Raw genomic sequence first — 23,035 nt, forward strand, 5'->3', positions numbered from 1 at the left:
ATGCTCCTTTTCAGAAAGTGTCAGGTCTGAACGAAAAGGGTGCAGGAGAAGCCCCCAGCTCCCTGAAACCCCTCCCCCCCCCCCAGGAATCAGGGTCTGTGTGACCAGGGCCTTCCGAGGAGCTGGAGGTGTCCCACAATCCAGACCAGCCTTCAAGCATGCTGTATCCCCTGTCAATGTTTCCTGAAGCCCCAGGCCCGGATGCCCCCAGACAACGACCTCTAAGGCCCTCTCCATTGGGAGTCTAAGGCTCCACCCTCTGTCTCTTCTCTCTCCAGGTCTGCCAGGGGAGAGAGGAACCCCAGGACTGCCTGGCCCCAAGGGCGATGCTGGGAAGCTGGGGGCCACGGGACCTATGGGCATGCGCGGGTTCAAAGGTAATGACAACTCTCAGTGCACCCCATAGCCTGGCTCGCCGCCAGCCCCAGGCAATGTGTGGGCACTGGAGTAGGCCATCTTCACTCTGCCCCTGGCCAGCTGAGCCACCTGGGGCAAGTGGCTCTATCCTGAAAAGCATCAGTGTTCCATCTGCAAACTAGAAATCCTCACGATACCATATTGCACAGGGCTCTGATGAGGAGACACAGAGCGTGTGTGTGTGACTGTGCTCTGCAAACGCCAAAGTCCTTGTAGAAATGCAATAGCCCAGAGATGGAACCAGAGGAAGCCTGCGGGATGGGCCCTAGGACAGACACAAGTGACAGGCCGTCCTCTCCAGTCCTGTGCCAGTTTCATAACCTTATGAAATATTCTTTTCATTACCCCAATATTTACAACTTTAATTCAGCTCTCCAATTTATATTGCCAACAGCATTTCTTTTTTTTTTTTTTTTCCTTTTTGTCTTTTTTCGTGTCCGGCAACGGATCGCAACCCTCAGTGTCGCGCCCGTACCAGACCAGGACCAGCAACGGGATCGCAACCCTCGGTGCCGCTCCCGCACCTCACTCAGCCAGCGAGCGGGAACCGGTCTGTACGTGGGATCCGAACCCTCAGCGGGAGCGCCACCGCGCTCCCAAGCGGCGCACTGTAGCAGTGCGCCACCGGGCCGGCCCTGCCAACAGCATTTCTGATTTTTCTTTCTTCCAATGGATGGTCCCCTTGTTCATTTTAGGGGTACCTATTTTATAGTCAGTCCCTGTCTCTCAATGCGCCTTTGAGGAGTGTCCACACCTCCTATCATCACTGCAGAAGATGACCTCTGACGCTCTGTCCCCAGGCACCCTACTCCTCACTTGTAAAAATGAAAACTAAGAAAAACGTTGATCATTCCCACCCCATGTCAGGGATGGTTCCTGAACCTTGGATCACTGGGAAATTTTATTTTACTTTCTGGTTAGAGATGAAACAGACTGAGGATTTCCTTTGTTTTTATGGTCCCATTTGAAAAAAAAATAATCGATTTTAAAACAGATTGTAAAAGTAGCACATGCTTGTTAAAAAAAATAGACAATGCAGAAGTATATAAAGCATAAAGTAGGACGTGAGTCCCCTGCCCCTTCAGTCTCTTCAGCTCTTACTCTTTAGATTAACCCATGTAAATGCTTGGGAGTGTATCCTGCCAGACCTTTCCCTAAGTGCTTGGGTATACACATACATGGTTGTCCTTGTTTTTAAGACTTGGATTGCCCCGAGCCTGCTCCTCTGGAACTTGCTGATTTGCTTTTCACCCACAGCATGCCATGGGCTTTTGATTTGCAAGTATCTTTCTGGAGGTCCTTGGGGTAGAATTCCCTTGTCGCTGCCCATCGACTGGTGCCAGGATTTTCAACTTCTCTGTAGTGTGAAAACCCAGCTGGGAAAAGAGCTCAGCTCTTTAACCATACCCTGGGAAGGAAATTCCACAGTTCCCTGGAAACTCTCCCTGACCGGATAATCTGCCTGGTGTATAACCCGTCTCTCCCCTTTTATAACTGAAGCCCCTTCCCCCCTGGATTTCCCCTGTGCTCATTGGAGCAGACTTAGATGTGGACTTCTAAAACCCTAACTGTTCCACAGGAATATCTTTGCTGTGTCCTCTTGCAGCTGATAGTGCGTGCTCTGAGTCGGTGCTGTAGACGCTGCTCTTCTGTGCTTCCCTAGGAGGGAAGGCGGCTTGCTCAGCGGCCCCTTCCTCCTTCTCGGGGTGACCAGAGCAGGCAGCATAATTGGCTGTGATCTTATCAGCCTGCTGTGCCCTCCAGCTGCTGCTGGCTCCTGCCTGAGTCATTTTCTCTGGTCTTGGGTTAATAAGTCTCCCGCAGATAACATTTTGTTCACACTTAGGATTTGTTTCCATTCCTAATGCCAGTTTTCCTCTCTGTTTTAGGTGACCGAGGCCTGAAAGGAGAGAAAGGAGAGAAAGGAGACAGAGCAGGGGAAGCCAGTAAGGAGATTCTGCTGGGGTCACTGGACACTGTGTCAACACATGTGTAGCTGTCACCCAAGCAGCCCCACAAGTTTGGGGTCTAGAGGCTGGAGCTATGGGCTGGGATTCAAGTGTCAAAGGAGCTGTCCTACCTCTTCAGGGTCCTGCTAGTCCAGCAAGTGACACCGATAGATCCAGGGGCACAGACTACAAGTCTAGAGGGCGTAGAAGCCTAGAAGGTGTGTGGATGGACCTGGAGGCTCCTTCCTGGTGGCCTCACTAGCTAGCCATGTGTAATCGCCGTGCCTCAGTTTTCTCATCTATAACATGGGGATGCTAAGAGCCCTTACTTCATAGGATCATTGTGACAATTAAATTAGTTAATCCATGTAAAGTGCTTTTTACAGTGCCCAGACACCTGGTTAGGATTCAGGAAGTGTTCGTTATTATCCCATGTAATACACTAATTCAGACATATTTCTTGAAATCATTGGAGACACTTGCTAAAATTCAGTTACTGACCTCGTTAAATGCTCCCTTCCCTGGGTCCTACCTGCAGAAAGGTGCAGAAGCAAAGTGGATTTAGTTTTGTGTTTCTCCATTGCCACGAAAAGAGCAGTGAGGCTGGAGATCTCCGTATCTGGCAGACTGCCACGGGTACGGCTGGCATCTTAAGAAAACGTTTACAGGGGAAGCCAGGGTATCTCATCATGCCACCCTATCCCAGGCTTATTTTACCCCCCAAGGGCTACATGTAGAATCTAGGAGAGATTGCCGGAGAAGAATGAATTCGAGTCTCCTAGCTAAGTTCCAAAAAAATCCCATATTCGTTGGGCTTTGAAATGCAGCCGTCCCACATGAGGGTGTAAGCAGGTTATCACCTCCTTGGGTATCTGTGCTCCTGTCTTGGCTCTGGGAAGCCTGGGCCTGGGGAAAGAGCACCTGTGTTCTGGTTCTCCTGTGGACACTCAGGGACAAGTACCACTGCAGTCACAAGTAGACCCAGATTGGGGTCTCCACATGGCTGATCTCCTTTTGTTTCAGTCGGTCCTTCAAATGATAGTTTTATCCCAGACGCACAGGACCAGAAGGAGACCCGCTCCCGACAAGGGCCCTTGCCCAAGGCCCCCTGACACTTGGACTTTCCTCCTACTTCCTCTGGCTTCCCCTTCCCTGGGGCAGCGATTATGAATCAAATAGGACCAAGGTATGTGACCACACTCTGTCCTCTAAAGCGATGGACACACCAGAGGAAAACCAAGGAAGCGCCTGGCCTGGCCTGGACTTCCCACGCCCACCTCCCCCGAGACGCCAAAATCCACAGAGCCGTCTGTGTGCCTCACCACGCTTCTGGCATTATCTAGAGTCCCTTTCAAGGGCTTAACTGGAATGTCTGGCCAGATGAGGTGATGTGCTAGCTCCTGCCTGGAGCCAAAAAGAGTTTTGAAGACAAGGGCAGGGAGTCTGGACGTTATGGGTGACAGATCTAAGTGTAGGGAGTCGTCCTGAGGAGCTGCTTTCTTCCTCTGCTTGCTGCTCAGTTTCTGACAGAGGCTGCCAAGGTAGCTGAGAAGGACCGTGGCGTGTGGCTCTGAGAAACAAGGGACTCTTGGCCCAGGCAGGCAGGAAGGGATGCACTGTGTGGAAAGATGACCTTTGAGAGGGAGATCAGAAACACTGCCCACATACCAGAGGGGCTCTCGTCAGGAGTTCTTTGGCAGCGGTTCTTTTGGCTGGCTTGAGAGAGGGGAGAGGAGGGCTGAGCTGGCAGAGTCGCCATTGTACCAAGGGTGCTTTGGTCGCTGTTTCCCTTGCATCCATGGGCTGAGCTGGGTGGGCTCTGGGGCCGGGGCACAGGGTGGGGAGGTGGTGGTGGCCACCCCAGGGGTGGGGGGGGCAGCATGGGGAAAGGCACCCATCCCACTTGGGCCTGGAGCCTACAGGCTGCACGGCCAGAGGCTGACGTCACTCTGGGCGGTCCCTCCTCGGGGACTGAGGTTTTCTGTCTCGCCTTGAGGAGGCTACACCCTCACTGGGGCCCAGAACTCAGACACACAGCTCTGAGCTATTCCTTCCTGCTCCCTGACAAGACCCCAAAAATGGTATCCATGGGCGATGGGACGGGAAGGTGGGGGGCCAGCGCCATTGTCAAGAGGCTTCACACCACACAGGGTGGTGGGGCTTGGGGGGCACACAGGACGGTCATCCTCCACCTTCCCATTTTCAGAGGCATAATGAGGGGGACTGACTGTCCCACGTCATCAGGCAGGGGCAGAGGCAGAACTCAACATGGCACCTCTGACTTTCTGACTCTGGGAAGCCCCTGGTCTTGAGTGGCAGGTCTGGCTCCTAACACCCCCAGTGATTCCCTCCCTCACCAGAGATCCATGGAAGGGCCTCAGGCCGAGGGGGCTGTGGAAGCCGGTCAGGACTGAGGTCCGTGCCCCACCACAGGGGGCGCCTTCCCATGGCCTCCACCCCCCTGCCTCTGGCCATGCCACAACCAGGCTATATTCAGACTCCTGCTGCTGTTTCCAAGGATCTGCAGTCCCAGAGGTGTTAACTATATCCCTGAGAGCCAGGCTCTGAGGAGACAGCCAGGGCTCATCTTTCAGAAAAGTGTGGAAATTCTGAGGAACAGGATGCCCACTTTTTGGGGTTTCTTAGTCATTCTCTGGGCCCTGGGAAGTCCCCCCACCCCCCGCCATGGGACCTACAGGGTGGGAAGAAAGAGTTCTCAGCACCAGAAACCTCCCCTTGTCCAAAAGCCAAAACTGTGGAGGAGCTGCTAACCAGGCTGGTCTCCTGGGACCCAGCTTTGCCCGAAGCCACAAAACCTTTACCAAACACCTCCCAAGTGGGTACCTTTAGCAGCAAAAACCTAAAGGTCCAGCAGGTGGGGATGTTACTACATTAAAGGGATTGTTGAGAAAAACAGAAAAGATGCCCCTCACGTGGGAAGTGGAAATTGGGGATTTTCCTTTGAGGAGGGCATTAGAGAGAAGACTTCTCAGGAGCTGTTTTGAATCCATACTAAAATATTTTTCAGGACAAAAATCTTACCATTGTTTACCCGTGTTTTGATCTGGAGTCATAGGATCCTAGGTCTGGATGGGTTTCAGATGACCTCCTCTCCTTCTCCCAGCCGCACCCTACCAGTTCACTGAATAAAGACCAAGAACAGAGAGGAGGAGGGAAACCCCCGAGGTCACCCCGCTTAGGTCACGGCCAAATTGGGTCTAGAATCCAGACCTCCTGATTTCTGCTGGGTGAGAGGAAAAGGTTTTCAGCTGGCAAGGGTGATATCAGTCATTCCCATTAGATGTTCGACTTTTGGAAGTTTGGCCAGGAAAAAAAAAGTTATGTATACCCATCTCAAGAGAGAAAGACATTTGTTTTACCCTAATATATGGTCCGTTTGCAGGAAAAATAAATAGTATTTTTTTAACCAGGGGGTGGGTAAAAGATTCAGTTTTGTTTAAGTCCCACAGCGTGAATTTAAAGCAGAATGTAAGTTCAGATTGTTTAGAAAACATTTCTTTATTTTGTCTCATATGGAAAAAAATATGCAGGATGACACGGGTGAATTCTAAACCAGACCTTATTGATAGTTATCACTGGCATCTCGGAAAAGTTGAAAAAAATATTTGGGCATGTTTTCAATATTTAGGGACATACGTTTGGGGGCGAGAGGCGGGGCAGTGGGCGCCCCAGCATGTGGTGTAAGCTCAGAAGAAATGATCAGGGGAGGGGGTTCCAGACATCTTCCCCATAGCTGCTGAGATGTTTTAGAATAAAGGAGGCAAAAAGAGTCCCTGTGAGTCCTTGAACTACCCCCATCCCTGTGCCAGGAGTGGGCTGCACCAGGATCCCTGGGGAATCTGTTTGGGGTAATGCAGTACGAAGTACCAAAAGGCAGCCTTATCTCAGATATGCAGAGACAGAGCTCCTGCTCCTTTTACATGCAAATATATACATTAGCCATGTTTTCTTATTTTTTGGCAGCTGGCCAGTATGGGGATTGAAACCCTTGACCTTGGTGTTATAAAACCACTCTCTGGGCCGGCCCGGTGGCGCACTGCTACAGTGCGCCGCTTGGGAGCGCGGTGGCGCTCCCACCGAGGGTTCCGATCCCACATACAGACCGGTTCCCGCTCACTGGCTGAGCGAGGGGCGGGCACAGCATGAGGGTTGCGATCCCGTTGCTGGTCCCGGTCCGGTACGGGCGCGACACTGAGGGTTGCGGTCCGTTGCCGGACACGAAAAAAAGACAAAAAGGAAAAAAAAAAAAACCACTCTCTAACCAACTGAGCTAACCAGCCAGCCCTTAACCACGCATTTCTTATGTAACTTTAATATCCCAGCAACAGTGTGATTTAAGAGTAAATCACAGCTGGCTAGAGTGTGATGCTTATAACACCAAGGCCCAGGGTTCGATCCATGTTACCAGTCAGCTGCAAAAATAAATAAATACATAACTAAAAAGCAGAAAAAAGTAAACCACACATGTAAGAAAAACTGACCACTCACATAATGGTACTAGCATCTTGCACCTGGTTCTGTGAGTCTCTGTGCATGCTGTGTCACTTAGTTCTCACAGTGACACTCAGGAGGCACATGAGGGAGAGCAGGCTGAGAGTTCAGAGGATCAGGCGCTTGCCTGTGTCACCAGAATTTGTAAGAGACACGAACCAGGTCTGTCTGGCCTGGAGTCCACATGTCCATCCTTCCACCATCTTTGATTGTCCCTTATTCAGCGTGGGGTCATCAAGGGCCACTCTGTCTATTCCTAGCAGTTTCGTATGAAGGTGCTGATTTCTCCCTTAGCAATTCTCAGTTACTCTTCTGCATCTCAGAGTTTGCTCTTAATGTCACCAAGCCTTGGTTGCCTTAACCTGCTTCTGTGGCTCTGACACAGACTAGGCAAAGCTCTCACACGGGGGGTGGGGGGACCCAGCCTCTGCCAGCCAAGCCCTGTCCACCCCACTTGCCTTTCATGTGCTGAGGGATTGTGTCAACTGGGCATAGTAGCTTGACAGAGGTGACAGGTACAGAGGCCCCCAGCACGTTCCTGCCACTTGTTCAGTTTATGCATCGCTTGTTCCTCCATTCTCTTTGTCCTTATCTTAATCTGGTAACTTGCTTGACAGGTACTCGCTTGACAGATGCAAACACAAAGCCCACGTGGAATTGCAAAAGCCTTTTTCTCGTGTCTCCTCTGCTAAGTGGATGTCTAGTAACTGAGAACACACAGGGACCCAAAATTCACTTAGGAAAACTGAAGCAGAGTGAGGGGCCACAGGAACACCAGGGAGAAGGAAAAGCAAGCTCAAGGAAATGGTAAACGAGGACATGTCGGCAGCAAGATGACACTGAGCACAGGGAGCTCCGGGGAGAGTGGGGACAGCAGAGGCTGGAAACACAGCAATCGGGGACAGAGCAGGCATTAGAAAGGAGCAGGGGCCAGAGAGATTTGGGGGCACCTTCACGAAGGGAGGAACTGGCCCCTGACTTCTGTTGTAAAGAAAAGATAGCTGTGTGGGAGGAAGGAAAATGGGAGGAGAGCTTGGTGGGTTCATCTACTTGGCAAACATTTGCTGAGCTTTCGTGGTACACCCGGCACCTCGCTAGGGCCTGGCCTCACGTTGCAGGAGCTCACAGCCTAGCAGGTGAGAGACACATCAACACACCACTGCCATCGAGTGGGGCAGGGCTGCTAGAGGTAGGTACGCAGGCTGACTTTGCCTCCTGCTTTTGGGGGCCAGTTAGGAGGTGTCTTTGACCTAAGTCTTGAAGGGTACGTTAGTGTTTAAAAGGTGGGCATGAATAACCTCAGGTAAAGAGAACCGTGCATGAAACAGTATAGTGTTGTCTGATAATCTCAAATAGTTTGGCATGGCAAGGGTCTGGGATATAAGAAACAAAAAATAAGGCCAGAGAGGTATGCGGGGTCACAGAGGGCCTCACGGTGCCAGGTTAGGCCTGACCTTCCCAGCACCTCGCTGTTTCAGCAGCCTGGAAGCTCTCTGAACCCTGTCCTCTGGGGATTTTATGGAGGCTTCATTAGGTAGAAACGGTTGATTAAATAATTGGCCAGCCCCAACCTCCAAAAACATGGTTGATTCCCCCAGCAACCCATGGGGGCTTTCCAAAAGCCATCACATTAACTTATACTGTGGTGTGGTTGAAAGGGACATCTTACGAATAACAAAAGATGCTCTGGGCTGGCCAGTTAGTTCATTTGGGAGAGCATGGTGCTAATAACACCAAGATCAAGGGTTCGGATCCATGCAGTGTCCAGCCACCAAAAAAAAAAAAAAATAGAAAAGATGCTCCAGAGCTATTTCACCTCTCTTATCACTTAGGAAATTACAAGACTTTTGTGAGCTCTGGCCAGGAGCCAGGAGGAAGACTGCAGACTGAAATTAAGACTGAGGCAGAAATAATTTTATAAAGTTTACTGGGAGCCAAGTGTGAGGATCGACCATAGAAACACCATCCAACACAGATTCAGAGAAAGTCTATTACAAATAACAAAAGCTTTATAGACAGAAATGGCTGAAGAAAGTAGAATCAAAGAACAAAAAGAATATTGGTCATTTCAAAGTTTCTTTCCTTGTGAAGTGGGGACAGGGATACAGAGCCATAGAAAAATAACTGACTAGTTGTCAAGCGAGGGCTTAGAATTCACAAACCCTTCAAGCCTGTTGTACAGACTGGGTCACAAACTCCTCACATGCAGGTCCACGAGCTAGGAAATAGGAAAAAAATCCTGGAAGCTGTGGGTAAAAAATTAATAGGCTTTATTCAGAGCTAGGAGCAGCCACCCCCTCCCGGAGCATTCCAAGGGGCTTCGACACATCGTGTATCAGAGCTGTTAGTCCTTTATACTTAAGTCCATAACCCAGGACACCTGGGTGCACATGTGTAATTACATTAGTCAATAGCCAAGGAACACCTGGGTGCACGTGCATATTTACATCAAATGCTCAGCAAGATTCTGAACATCTGAGCGGCCCTGACCATTTTCCTATATTTTCCCTACTCTAGGTAACGTCAGGTGACTTCAGGCTGTCTTTTCTGTGTAAGGTTTACAGCAAAGGCACCTTCATTATCACATCTGTTGAAGATTGGAACTGGCCTGTTTGGGAAATTGGCTGTTATCTCTTTCTCCTGATTTCTGGGAAGGTCAGATCACAGCCTAAGTGACTTAGAAGAACTTAGCAGGGGTGACTTCATTTTGATTTTTAGTCTGGTCTTTCTGGGCCTAGTACAGGAACTTAGTCCAAAACAATGGCTTCCTCTAACTTTTATTTAATAAGACCAAATATACATTTCTGATTATATCACAATATCATAGTAGCAAACCTGAGATCCAAGTCCTGTGCTGACCAACTGGCTGTGTGGCCCTGAGACCCAGTCACTCATCTCCAGGCCCACAATTTTCTCTTCTGTCCCCCCTGTTCTGTGCAGAGGACGGGATCTGGCCTTCCGGCTGTTCTGGTTTGCCAAGATCCTATCTTAAGCCTTCCAAAAACAAATCTAGCGACTCTTCCCGAAAGCTTCCAGTGACCCCTTCCAGGAGAGCTTTTACATTGCTGTGTGCAGAAAACAGTTTAATTCTGATTAATCCATGTTGTGTTTAGTTGGATGGCTTCATATACGAATGTACTTCAAAAAGTTCATAGAAATATTTGTATTATTTTTCAATTCTATTTTTCCATGAACTTTTTGAGGTACCCTTGTATGTATAGATTCAAGAGGACCTAAAAAAAATTAAAGCCCCTTTACGAAGCCAGGTGGTAAAATGAGGGTTGCAGGGGGGCTGCCTGAGAGTCAGAACAGCTAAGCTAGTTATATTACATTCATTTCTTGTAAAAGGTATTTTCAGTGTCCCTGGCCAGAGGGACAAGAGCTGGCATGCACCCTGGCAAGGGGAATGTGCTTAGGCAAGGGGAAATGAGGCCCCCCTTGGGAAACGTGAGAGGTCATTAACAGGATGACTAATATTTGTATTCTAAATACATGCTAAGTGAAAGCAGAATCCCAGGGCCAAGGCCTGGGAAGAGCCACTAGTTGGAAGAAAATAAACAAGCCAGTGTTTGGAATATATGTTAAGCCAGGTGTGTAAGTGGACTTCAGAGGGTTTGCTGCTGTGACCCATCACTCCAGTGGGGTATTTCATGCTTGTGAGTCGAGGTAATCAGTTGAATCAATCCGTTTTCTTTCGCTGATAACAGAATCCCTGAAACTGGGTAATTTACAAAGAAATAGAATTTGTTTCTTATAGCTTTGGAGGCTGGGAGGTCCAAGGTCCAGGGGGTGCATCTGGTGAAGGCCTTCTTCTTGGTGGGGACTCTGCAGAGTCCTGGGGTGACACAGGGCATCACAGGGTGAGGGCTGAGCGGGAGCATGTTAATGTTCTCACTTGCTGTCCTTATAAAGCCCCCACCCTACTCCCTGATAACCCACTAAACCTTTAACCTACTGATTCATGAATGGATTGATCCATTCACCAAAGCACAGTCCTTGAGATCCAATCACCTCTTAAAGAGCCCACCTTTCAGATACCATATTGGAGATTAAGTTCCAACATGAGCTTTGGAGGGGACAACCATTCAGACCATAGCTCTGGTTTTACTGCCCCCTAAATTGCTATTCTTTTTTTGGTGCATTAGCAGCCCCGTGGAGTCTGCGCCATCTGGGCTTCTCTCTTCAGCACATTCGGCTGACACGGCTGTCCCCTCCCTCCTGCACAGGCCTGGAGGCAGCTCCCTCAGGGACAGGCAGACCCAGTCCCTGGCACACAGGCAGCAGTTTCCCAGATTTGCCCCACAAGAAAACACCTTGAGTAACACAAACCTCAGACTGAAGGTGTGCGCAGAATTTTCTACAAAAACAACGCCTTGAAACCACTGAAGAACTGAAGTTTGGGTCTTTGATGTGGGTTTCGTCTGAAGGAAGTTTTAAGTTGAAACTAAGTCCAGACGTACATTAAAACCAGCAATGGTTTAACTGTTTATTTAGAAAATATTTCAAACAAACTTGGGAACTGTTCTCCATCCCTGTGACGCTGTCTCTTCCATTGTGCCGGGAGGTGAAGCCTGATGTGGGCACCGCTCGTCCAGCCTGGGAGGTCTCCACAGTGCCTTTTTGACGTAACCGGACCAGCTCTGGCCACCACTGCCATAACTTCACAGCTCCGTGTCCCCTCCTGTCCTTTGACGTGGAAAACACTCTTGGTGGGTACTTGGGGCCAGCCATGCAGATGGGGCTGGGCTCCATGCTCCCTTTCCTCAGGGAGCTGTTAGTCAAATTCAGATGTAAGAAAGACAAGATGGAAGACAGGCAAAGCTTGGGGACCTCCTCGGGGGCCTTGTGGATTCTGTGGTGGGAGGGACATGCATCTGGCTCCTCACTGACTCAGAGGCTGTGGTCACTTGCCACAGCATCTCGGTCCCCACCACGGTCCTCAGCGATGATACTGATCAATGCTATTGAGACTCAACCACCCCCGTGACTGAGCTCATATGTAGTTCAGAGTAACTTTCTAAGGTGTGTCTCATTATCCCATCTAACAGCAGGAAACCACTGAGTTAAATTCCTTGCCCGAGGTCACAGAGTTAGAAAGTGGTAAACCTGCCTTTGAGGATTTACAGTAGAGGATTTACAATAACAGGGCACGGATGCATCCCAGACAGTGGCCCCAGACAGGGGTCCCAGACCTGGAACTAGAAAGGAGGAGCAGAACAGAGATAGGAAACTGAGATAGGCAGAGGGGACAAGAGAGCCCTCCCAGGAAAGGCTACTAGTCCTGGGCAAGGTACCTGGAGATAAAAGCAACAGGTCCATAATGCCTTCGAGAGGGAGGCCCTCTAAATGTCAGCACCTCCTCGCAGGGCATTCGGCCGGGAGGGCTACAGGCCTGATAAAAGGAACGCTCTTCAGCATCACCGATTTTTTCCTGGCTCTTCAGCATATCTTTCTAGTCCTAAATGCCTGTTGACTTTCTGACCTCTTGCTGCCCTTTGAGAGATCCAGGAGTGAAAGGAAGGACGGGGACTCACCTGTCCATGCAGGCCGCTTAGTAAATTCCTACAAATCCAGCTCGGAGCAGAGCTTCTGGACATTAGCAACACCCTCCCACTGTGACGGGGCTGAGCTCCTGGTTCAGGGCTCAGTAGAGAAAACTCTTTATTTATTATTTGATGGGACACATTTTCAGTAAACACCTACTAGGAGCCTTGCAGCCAGGGACAGCAAAAGCAGCCAAGACAAACTCCCAGTTTCCAAAGAATATGCAACAGAGCTGGGCAGACAAAGGGGTGAGTCAGCAGCTGAAGGGAAAGCCGAGGTGATCAGTGCAGAAATAACTCGGGAGATGTGTCTCCTGCTCCTTCTACTCAGCAAAGTCCTGAGTACCTCATGTGACCCCCAATCAGAGACACAGCACTGTGGAGGCCCAGGTGTGGTCACTTTATTTCGTGACCTTGAGAAAAAGTTGCTTGCCTTCTCTGAGTCTCAGCTTTCTCATCTGTAAAATGGGAATACCGTCATCTACCTTAGAGGAAGGCTGCCAAGACCACAGGAGACTGTCTAATGAAAGTGCTTGGAAGAGTTGTAAAGGACCATATTAAGAGCAGATTACCATCAGGAAAGAACGTCTTATAAAGCCCGCCCACAGGCCAGACCACATTTTGAAAATGATGTCCTCCAGGAGAGCCTGACCAGAAATTCCTTCTCTTGCTTTTGGGATGGCTCCTGTCCTTCCCATATGGATCGCATTTCCCTGTTGAGAAGTGTCACCCCAGCCCGGTGCCGCAGGCCGGCTAGGGGCATGGGGGGCTCTTTCTTTACAAGAGAATGAAAGTTCAACTTCCTTAATGGGCAGATGGTCCTAATTATCCCCGGGGCTCTATTCTGCAGCTGCGGAGAATGAGAGCCTCTTTTTCCCAGCCCAGTGTGTTTATTTCTGTTTTCTACAACCTCTTTCCTCTAGTCTTGTTTTGCTTTGGCAAGGGAACTGGAAGGCAGGAAAAACAAACATAAAGGGGCTGCAGTATTCCAGGCTCAGGTTGGGCTTTCCCTCCTGGGTTTCTTTAGGAGCAAAGTTCCCTGGGCTTTATGGACCTTCTGATGCACAGCCAAGTGGGTTCTGGGGTACTGAGTGATCAGCTCCGTTCTTAGAGCCCCTCAGAGAGCTGTGAGTTCTATTCATCCATTCGTTCCCCCCTCATTTTCTCAATACACTTTGCTGAGCGCTGCAATGAAAGTCTGTTTACAAGCGGGGACCACGGGGATGCTTACGACGGGGAGTACATGGAGGCAGGGCAGAGGGAGAGCAGTGCAATAGTTCTCATATGTGGGTGCATGCAGTGTGGCCACAGGTCAGGGAAACCTTCCCAGACGAGGTGACGTCTGTGATGTTCTTACAAGGCTCTACCACTGGTGAGTTGTGTGTTCTGCTCCCAGATCCATCCTCTCAGATAGTATTTCTTAGCCCTGGCTGTGCATCAAGTCACCTGCAGGGCTGGCCGGTTAGCGCACTTGGAAAAGCGTGGTGCTGATAACACCACGGTCAAGGGTTCGGATCCCTATACCGGCCAGCTGCCAAAAAAAAAAAAAAAAAGAGACAACTGTTCAAAAATATCCCCCACACTGAAGTCTTTCAAAGCCCCCCAGGTGATTCTTGTAGGCAGTCAGGGCTGAGAATCACTGCTTTCAGTCGGAGTCATTCCCTTAAGCCCAAGAAGAGTAAATACTGCAGACCCCATAACGCTGTTGTGAGATAAACGAAAAACACTCTGTGTAATGAGAAGGCTGTTTAAATACGAGTATTTGTTTAAAGTGTTCAGCCTGAGAGTCGGCTCAGTGCTTTTTGCTCTGCTCTCTGACTCTACCATGTAGCAGCTGTGTAACCCTGAACAAATTACTCGACTTTCCTGGGCCCGTTTTCTCTTCTGTTAGATGGGAGCCACGACAACTCACTCGTGGAGCTGTCGTGAAGAGTGGGTGAGAAAATGCATGTATAAAGCACTTTGCACAGTGCCTGGCGTGTAGGGGGAACTCAGCAAACAGACAAGAATTCCCTTCACCGTTTGTTCATGCTTGACTTGAAATCTCTCCTGGGCAGTGCCCGGAACTTGGCTTTGCTGCAGTTGGGTTTGGGGGCAGCTCTGAGCCAGGCGTAAATAAGCTCTGCTCGTCGTGGGTAGAATCGGGGCTACCCCAGCCCTGGAAACCGGATCTGAGAGATGGTGGCTCTTGGCCATGAAGCCATCCGCCTAGATGCACTGAAGGGCTGAGTCATGAAGCCACTTGCTCAGTGGTGCTGAGAGAAAGAGAAAGATGTTCTATATCTTGCTCCCCGATTATACCCACGAAACCCAGAGCATGTAGTGTAAAATAAGGTAGGGAATAACCTGATAAAAAACACTGGAGACGTCCAGAGATGCCAGTGTCCAGTAAATGAAACCAGATGCTAGCGTTAAAATCCTGGAGTGGATTCCCCAGAGACACTGTTGAGTTCCTTCCTACTCCCAGAGGCAGGACGAGCGGCTGTCAGGTGGTGCAGAGAGGAGAGGAGTCCTGTGTTTGAAGTGGGGGAGGGGCTCTGAACCAATACTGAAGGTCCCTTCCAGCTCTTGGGGCTCCAGGATTCATCTTTTGGGGTGGGGGGCAGCTGGCTGGTACAGGAATCCAGACCCGTGACCTTGGTGTCATAGGCTTGCTCTAACCAGCTAAGCTATCTGACCAGCCCTGGACTCCAGGATTCAAAGCCAGGGGAATCGGGGTAAGACCCAGCCTGCTCTGTCTGGAACCCACTTTTGCTATGTATGTATGTATTCTCTCAAACAAGAAATGCTTGTTTGAGAGGAGAATCCCCACACATTAAAAGACTTATAAGGTCTGGGCTAGGAGCCCGAGAGTGGCCCCGGCCCTAGCGCTGCATTCCTGGACTGTTCCGGAGCTGCCTGGCTGGGCGCATGACATCCAGTTTGCATTGGTGTGCAGAAAGTTGCTGACAGTAGGAGCTGATCTTCTGCCGGACACCCTTGTCTCCCCTCCCCTAAAATGCAACAGAGCCAGGAACTGAGCCCTGGGGGAAAAAAAAAAGTGAGGAGGAGGTTAGTCCAGTTGGAGGGATCAGCCCACTCATTCCCACTCCTCACGCAGCCGGGTTGCTCTGCAAAGAGGCTTTCAAGGATGCGATCCCTGCTCAGGCCACTGGTATCCAAGCTGTCCTCAGCGACGTGTGGAGACTCCTCAGAGCTGACACACTGCTGGGTTTGGCGGGCGCCCATGACATGCACGTCTTTGACACGAGCTGTTGATCTCAGTCACCACTGTTGTACCCATTTTAAGAAGAGGTTAGGTGTTGAGAGGTCATATCTGGCCAGTGGTGGAGCCAGAATTCCAACCCTGCTGCAGACCAGCCTCTTTCCAGCCTCCTGCACTGCCTTTCCACAGGAATCACCATAGCCGTGTTGACTCCACCCCAATTTCCTAGAACCCCAGAGCCCAAGAAGGCAAGTAGTTAATCAGCCCTTGGACGGGGGCGTGCAATTCACAGAGGCTCTCTTTGGGCTCTTCTGGTCCTTGCTACCAGAGACTCATCCGGGTCACTTCAAGTAATGGGGACTCCCAGTGAGTGCCCCTGGGAAGACTTTAGAAGACCAGGACCCATAAGACAGGTGGACCTCGCAGAGCCTGGAATGAGGAGGCCAAGCAAGACCCATGGCCGTCTTGGGGGCCCCACACTGGGGGGCTCAGCTCTTCTCTGTGATGTCTCAGCTCCCACACGGCTTGTCAATGCCACTGTCCCTGCCTCTCCTTGTCTGCTTCTGCTCCGCTCTCTCCATATCACCAGCTAAGATTCCCCAGAGAGTCCGGGTGGTCCTGCTGATCTTGGTCACTGTAGTTTGGACAGAACTTCCGAGACAGACCAGTCATTGGCCTTTCCCGCATGTAGGGAAGAGCCCTCGGGCTCTGCGCCCAGCCCACACCTCGGCCAGCTTGTCTAATGCTACAGTCCTGCCACACCCCATGTCAAAGACAAAAGTGACACTGGTTAGTGTCAGGACAGATCTTAATCAGCAATATCTATCACAGTACAGAAAGAGTCCGGAGTGAACCGATTCACCTTTGATTTGTACAGAGGTGACGGGCGTTTTAAAAGGAGAATGAAGGACTAAGGAGGGGGTGAGCAGGGGCTCAAGGAAGTGAAAAATTACAAAAAGCAGGAAGGTGGGGTTGGCCCGTATGAAACCCAACTGGTTTGGGAACTGTGATGATCAGAATCAGGCTCCTGGCCTCCCAGAGGCTGGGGGACAGGGCCCTAGCCTCAGATGTCACTGGAACCAACAGCCAATTCTTTTGGCAGCCTGGACTTTTCTCAGGCAGGCAGTTTAAGAGGGACTAGGGTCATCCTAGGGATGCTGCCTGTAGCTGTGAGAAAGTACGTTCATGTGTGTTCAAGTCATCACAGGCCGAGGTTGAGATGTAGCTGAGAAGGGGGCTCACGGGGGCCTGGCTGCAGTTCAGCCAAGGAGACCCTCTGTCAGGGATGCCTCAGCAACCCTCAGGAGCCAGTGTGACAGGTGAGGAAGTGAGGCAGAGAGTGCCCGAGGACAGGAGAGCATGGCTGGCAGCAGCCTCAACTGGGCTGTGGGCTCCCGCTTCATCTGCTGCTCTCAGGCCCCCCGTGGCGCCACCATGCTCACTGCGATTGCACTGCAGCACTGTCATGTGCAAAGAAGGGACAGGATGATAGGTCTATGTCAGGCCAGGGCTCAGACCCTTCAAACCCATTGTACAGGCTGGGTCACAGACCCCTCACATACAGGTCGCAAGCTAGGTAATTGGGAAAAGATCCTGGGAGTCATTAGCAGAGCTGACATGCTAATGTCAGCTTTATTCTGATGTGAGCTCAGTCCTCAGCTTCCTCAGTAGCAGCTTACAGCAACCTGCAGCAGATCCGGAAGCAGCAGTGGTGGCCTCCGGGGACACCCCAGGGGCCCTGGCAGCAACAGCCTCCATCAGCAGTAGCGGCCCCCTCATACCCCCCCCAGAGGCGTCCTGGGGGCGGGGGGCACTGTGGATCAGAGCCACTCATCCTTTATACTCAAGTCGAATAACCCAGGAACACCTGGGTGCCCATGCGCATCTACATCGGACAGTAGCCAAGGAACACCTGGGCGCATGTGCACAATTATATTTACATCAAACAGGTTAGGTCATGCCCAGCAAGATTCCAAACACCTGAGGGATCCTGACCATTTACTTTCGCTTTCCCTATGACCTCTGTGTCCCACAGCGGGCTCGACCTATGTGTAGAGATCAGTGAACAATGGAAGTCTAGAAGAATCTACAGAAAGGCATGCCAACAGATGCGGCCCAGGGCCCCAGTCGTGGGGTGCACAGCAAGGGCACAGTCTCCATGCTGGGACAGTGTTACTCTGCCTCTCCGTACCGAGCAGGTGGCATCTGTGGACAAGCACAGCACCTTCTGGACAGCCAGGCACCAAAGGTTAAGACTGGAACCAGGAGGGACAGGAATCAACTGTGAGACATTCGGAAGGGGATTGCAATGGTGCGTGCCAACAGAGTTATGCGTCTGTCACCAAATCATCAAACACTCGTGTAGCACTTCCATCCAGTCAGGTGTGATGTTAAGTGTTGAGCAGCTGTGGACAAGTAAGATATGATCTCTGTGTCCAGAAGCAAGCAGAATACGTGCACACAACACTCACAGCCTGAAAGCTCTTCCTGAGCCCTCCCAAGCAGGGTCCTGCCTCCACCTGTGGCCCGCTGGCTTAACCTCAAACCAGCTTCTCTCGCACCATGGCTTAGCACTGAGAGCGGCCAGGGCTGGAAGTGGCTGTGGCTAGAAGGAGAGGCATCGGGCAGACTGGGAACAGCTGATGACTTCCTCTCTCCCAACATCAGTTCCCTCCCCTCTAAATGAGGGGTTTGGCCTCAGGAGGCCCTGAGCTCCCTGCCAGCCCTGACATTCTGCAGCCTTGTCCTTGTTAGGCCGTTAGTTCACTTGAGCGACTCAAGAGCAAAGACGTTATCTGTCTTTGTATCCTTAGCACTTAGTGCAATCCTGCGGTGTGGTAGGGATTCTGTACATGCATCTAGAGGGATAAATAAATGAGACATTGAAAAAAGAAATGTATTCTTAAAGGTATGTGTAAAGAATTAGGGGCTGGCCAGTTATCTCAGTGGTTAGAGCATAGTCTTGCAATACCAAGGTCAATGGTTTGGATCCCATTACCAGCAAGCCCCCAAAAAACAAAATAAAGAATTAATATGGATTATGTATCTTTAGTGCCCCCAAATCTGTGCACAGGAAGTGGAATCACCCAGGCCTTCAATGGATATGGTCTCTTTCTTCAAAAGCTGGGGCTGGTTTGTTCTCGCCTCCCTGGAAGCAGCGGCCTGTCCACTTTCCCAAACGCACTCAGCCGTGGGGGTGCTTCATGAGGGCTGTCCTCCTATCCTCGCCCTCCGTGAGACTCAGGAGAAGCCAGTACAGTTCCAGGGTTAAAGGAGTTGTTCTTCAGGCAACTGCTCCATCAAAAGGCATCTTGCAGCAAAGCCATGGAGCGGATTAGGGGACCCTGCTCGGAGATCTCACGAAGAATGAAGGACTCTGGGAGAGAAAGGAGGGTATAGACAGAGAGCTGTACTGAGGGTCACGTCTCAAGTTCAGGCCCAGCTCTCCTCCCACCTGTGGGATGCTGTGGGGGAGGCCATCCCCTCTCTGGGCCTCTGTTCCCTCCTGTATCACGTGAAGAGCTTGGACTGTGTTATCTCAAGTGTCCACCACCTGGCAGATTCCCTGCTTCTCCGTGACTCGTGATGATGGGAAAAGCCCAAAGACTGTGTCACAGTTCCCTAGAAGTAGCTCTGTGCACTAAGTAATAGGACATCTGTAGCCCACACCTGAACTCACGGAAGTTGTCACCAGTGATATTCTCAAAAAACGCAAAGCCTCCCAGTCCATGCCCGGGCCTCCTCCTTCTACGTGAACCAACCCCGTCTATGCCCCAGCCATACCCTCTTTATAGGGAGCCAGGTCAGGGTCTGTGCGACTGGGGCCTGCTGCAGGAGGGTGGCTGAGGGCCACAGCATTGGTGGCAGGAGTGGCAGGGTGGTGGGCGGGCTCAGCAAATCAGGTCGGGGAACGGGGAGGCAAAAAGCCCCAAGGGAGGTTGAGCCAATGATGCTCCAGAAGACTTGCGGGGGTAACTCAGTGAGCCCTTTGATCTGGGGGACAGCGAGGAGGCCACCCACCAGGAAGGGGCCAGTCTCCTGCCCTGGGTTCCCTCACGTCGGTTTTCTCCCCTGGGGTTGCACAGCCAGGCCAAGCGTGACGCTTTGGGTCTAGACTTTGAAGAGAGTACCATACTCTGCCTGCTGCTCTGTATAAAAGGGGAGAGCCTCTGCCACAGGGTGTCAGGGTGGCAGCATGGTCCCCAACCTTGGGGCAGCAGAGAAGACAGGAGCAGAGACCGGTCCTGTGGACATCTGCATGTCCCTGCTGTGGACAGGGGGGAAGATTCAAAGGAAAAGCTCTGCCCCGGGCTTTATGGGCTGGGGATTGGGACAAGCTGTGTTGGAAAGATCTCCACATGACTTACGTGTGTTTGGGGAGGAACAGCCACTTGGCAGTTCCCTCAAATCTGGATTTTCCAGCCGAGAGGTGGAATGCTGGGGTGCCACTCCTGTGCAGAGCTGGGTAGCAGCTGGCCTTGGGGTCAGTCCCTTCCTCTCCACTTGCAAACCTTGGGCACATGGACAGGTAGACCCCAGTCTGCGGGCTCAGGACCCAGAACAAGAGGAACAGTGTGATGTCCTCCTTACCCCGGTACTCACCTGTGACTCCAAATCAGATAGTCCTGGGGGAGCGAGCAGCAGGGCAGGGAACAAGGACTTTCCAGGGCTCAGGATGCAAAGAACAGGGGAAGGGGCCTCTGGGTCAGTGCAGGGCAGTTATTAAGGACGTGGCTGCAGCCCAAGAGCGTGGGGTCCCCTCGCCTGTCGTGGATGAGCAGCTTGCCCTCGCCTCGCACTGCGCCCCTCACTGCCATCCTGGGACTGGCCGGCTTTACACAAGCAGGAATCCCGGCTCTCCATTTCTCTCTGCTGTCACATGCAAAGAGAGGCGTCCCCTGACCCCTGCACCCCATGTGCCCTGCAAGGATCACTCTGGGCGTCTGAGGACGCTCCCTGGAGTAACAAGAAGCGTCCTGGTTGGGGGGATGGGGGGGTCACAAACCAGGAGTGGCTGCCACTCAGGCACTGTGTCTGATTAGGTGGAGCTGATGCGTCTGTTCAGTGACAGCATTTCCCAGTCGTGGTTGGTTGCTTAGTGGGAAAGCTTTGCCCTGGGGTGGAAACTGCTAGAAAACTGCAGAGTTTAAAACCTCTGGGCCGGCCCGGTGGCGCACTGCTGTAGTGCGCTGCTTGGGAAGCACGGCGGCGCTCCCGCCGAGGGTTCGGATCCCACATACAGACCGGTTCCTGCTCACTGGCTGAGCGGGGCGCGGGAGCAACACCGAGGGTTGCGATCCCGTTGCCGGTCCCGGTCCAGTACGGGAGCAACACTGAGGGTTGCGATCCGTTGCCGGTCACGAAAAAGACAAAAAAAAAGGAAAAAAAAAAAAAAAAAACCTCTGCCCGCAGAAACCCAAACCTCTTAACAAGACATGACGCCCTTCTTGGGCTGGAGGGGGGTCACTGTTGCAGCATGTTTGATGATTCCCTGAGCGTGTTGCAGGAGGTGGCATTATTGTTCAGGCCTGGGAAAGGTGCCTGTCCACCTGGCTGGCAGCCTTGAGAACAAAGGGGACCAGAGACACTGTTGGTGGAACAGCCTCTTGGACCGTCTGAGTCCCTGAATGGGGCAGGCTGCATCCGATGCAGGTGAGACCTCACTCATCCTGTGGTGTCCCAGGGAGATGGCGACAGAGCTGAGATTTTGTTAGCTGGAAAAGGATGCAAAAAAAAAAACAGTTTAGGGCCAAATTCCACAAGACGGAGCTGGAACAGATGTCTGGTTTGGATGGGTCCAGGGGAGGCGATGCAGCTTCAGAATCCTTTCTGCCCTTCTGGGGCCTGCAGCATGTCTCAATCCCGTGGGCAGGTGGTCCTCCACATGGGGGCAAGCTGAGTCTGGAAGCTCTGGGGACAAGGGACGAGAAACAGGCTCTGGTGTTCGATGAACCAACGTTGAGGTCTGGCTGGGGTCCAGCCTCATCAAGGTGCTGTCTAGTTTTTTTTAACCACCTCATGGGCACTTTTTCTCTTTTCAGTCCTTGAGATCACTGTGGTTGTAGTGGGGGTGGGGGTACCCCACTAGGAGCCATGGGGAGTCCTGGGAGCTATGACTTTGCTTGTAGAATAGGGAACATAAGCCAAGACCCAGAGACATCCTTGAAATTGATGCTGTGGGTCCCATAATTATGGTTACCTTATACTTTCAATTTTTCACTCGTCTTGTTTCCAAATATTCTTTTGTCAGTTCCATATACCTTGGAACCTCCTGGAAATTTCAATATTTCAATGTCCAGATGAAATTGTCCAGACTTCTTTAACACCCACCATAGTCCTATGACAGGCACATCTGGAATGTACAGTCATTGTACCAATAGCCTGAGGTCTGGGTCCAGAACCATCTCACCATAAGAAGCCAGCGAGAGCGTGACTAGAACGGGCTGGGATGTGTGAAGAGGACGGCGGAGCCGTGGGACACCCTGATGGCGGCTTCTCCATTCAGGCTCCCACCAAGCCCTGAACTCTGGGGGGCTGTGTCCACCGTACGGCACCTGCCCACCCGGGTCTCCATTATCAGATGCGTCCACTCACTCGTGCAGGGCTTCATTTTGCACAGATTGGGCATCTCCGTGTACCAGGCCCTGTCTCAGACCACGTGGCCCTCAGAATGCTCACAGTGTCCTGAGAGAGTAAATGTGATACGAAGCAGTAAGTCAGTCCATAAGGGGCCCCAGCCAGGTGTGGGACCAGAGGAGGCTTCTCAGGAGAAGGGACATCTAAGCTGAGACCTAGAGAAAGAGAAAAGCTTAGGCCGGAGTACAGAGGGTTGGTTTTTCCTGAGCTGGCGAAGTCCGTGTCCTTCCTCGGCTCACTCGGTCTCCACCCAAGGCCCTCCTTGTCTCCCGTGCCGGAGGTGCCCACCTCGCTCCCACCTGTCCCCGTGCTTCTCCTCCCGTCTGTACTGTCACCACTACTTGGCCATAGTCCTGCTTGTATTTGTTTACTGCTAAGGTAGATCCGGCGCTTTGATGGTAGTGTCCCCCACTAGCATGTCACTCCACAAGGGCAGGGCTTTGCCCGTGGATGTACCCACGGCTCTGTAACTGACTCTCAGTCACCTAGAGCGAGCTCAGGCTGGCCAGAGAGAGAGGCTAAGTCAGGGAACCTCTGAACACCAGCTCTGACTCCCCACTCACTCCGACCTCTTCCTGTTGTTTTGACCTGACACCCTGAACCCTGCCTGACCTGCCCTGGGACCCACAGCACCCTCCTGTTGCTGCTCGCTCTACCAACTGACCCCACGCTGAGGCTTCCCTTTGAAGGCCCCCATGGGGTGGTATAGCCCCCCATGAATGGTGGGGCAGATGGGATGATGAAAAGACACATCAGGAGACCCCAGCTGTGAT

At 51.6% G+C, this 23,035-nt stretch overlaps 1 protein-coding gene across 2 annotated transcripts in view; it reads left to right on the top strand.

Moving 5' to 3' along the window:
- SCARA5 (scavenger receptor class A, member 5) overlaps positions 1–23,035 on the top strand; it is a 109,728-nt gene that overhangs the window by 73,784 nt on the left and 12,909 nt on the right. For both annotated transcript variants that reach the window (XM_008575873.1, XM_008575874.1), the window contains exons 5-6: positions 279–377; positions 2,307–2,363. In XM_008575873.1, the coding sequence (XP_008574095.1) occupies positions 279–377; positions 2,307–2,363 (156 nt within the window). The remainder of the gene's footprint in view (positions 1–278; positions 378–2,306; positions 2,364–23,035) is intronic.

This window comes from Galeopterus variegatus, unplaced genomic scaffold, assembly GCF_000696425.1.
Source record: "Galeopterus variegatus unplaced genomic scaffold, G_variegatus-3.0.2 Scaffold1249, whole genome shotgun sequence".
Classification (NCBI taxonomy): domain Eukaryota; kingdom Metazoa; phylum Chordata; class Mammalia; order Dermoptera; family Cynocephalidae; genus Galeopterus; species Galeopterus variegatus.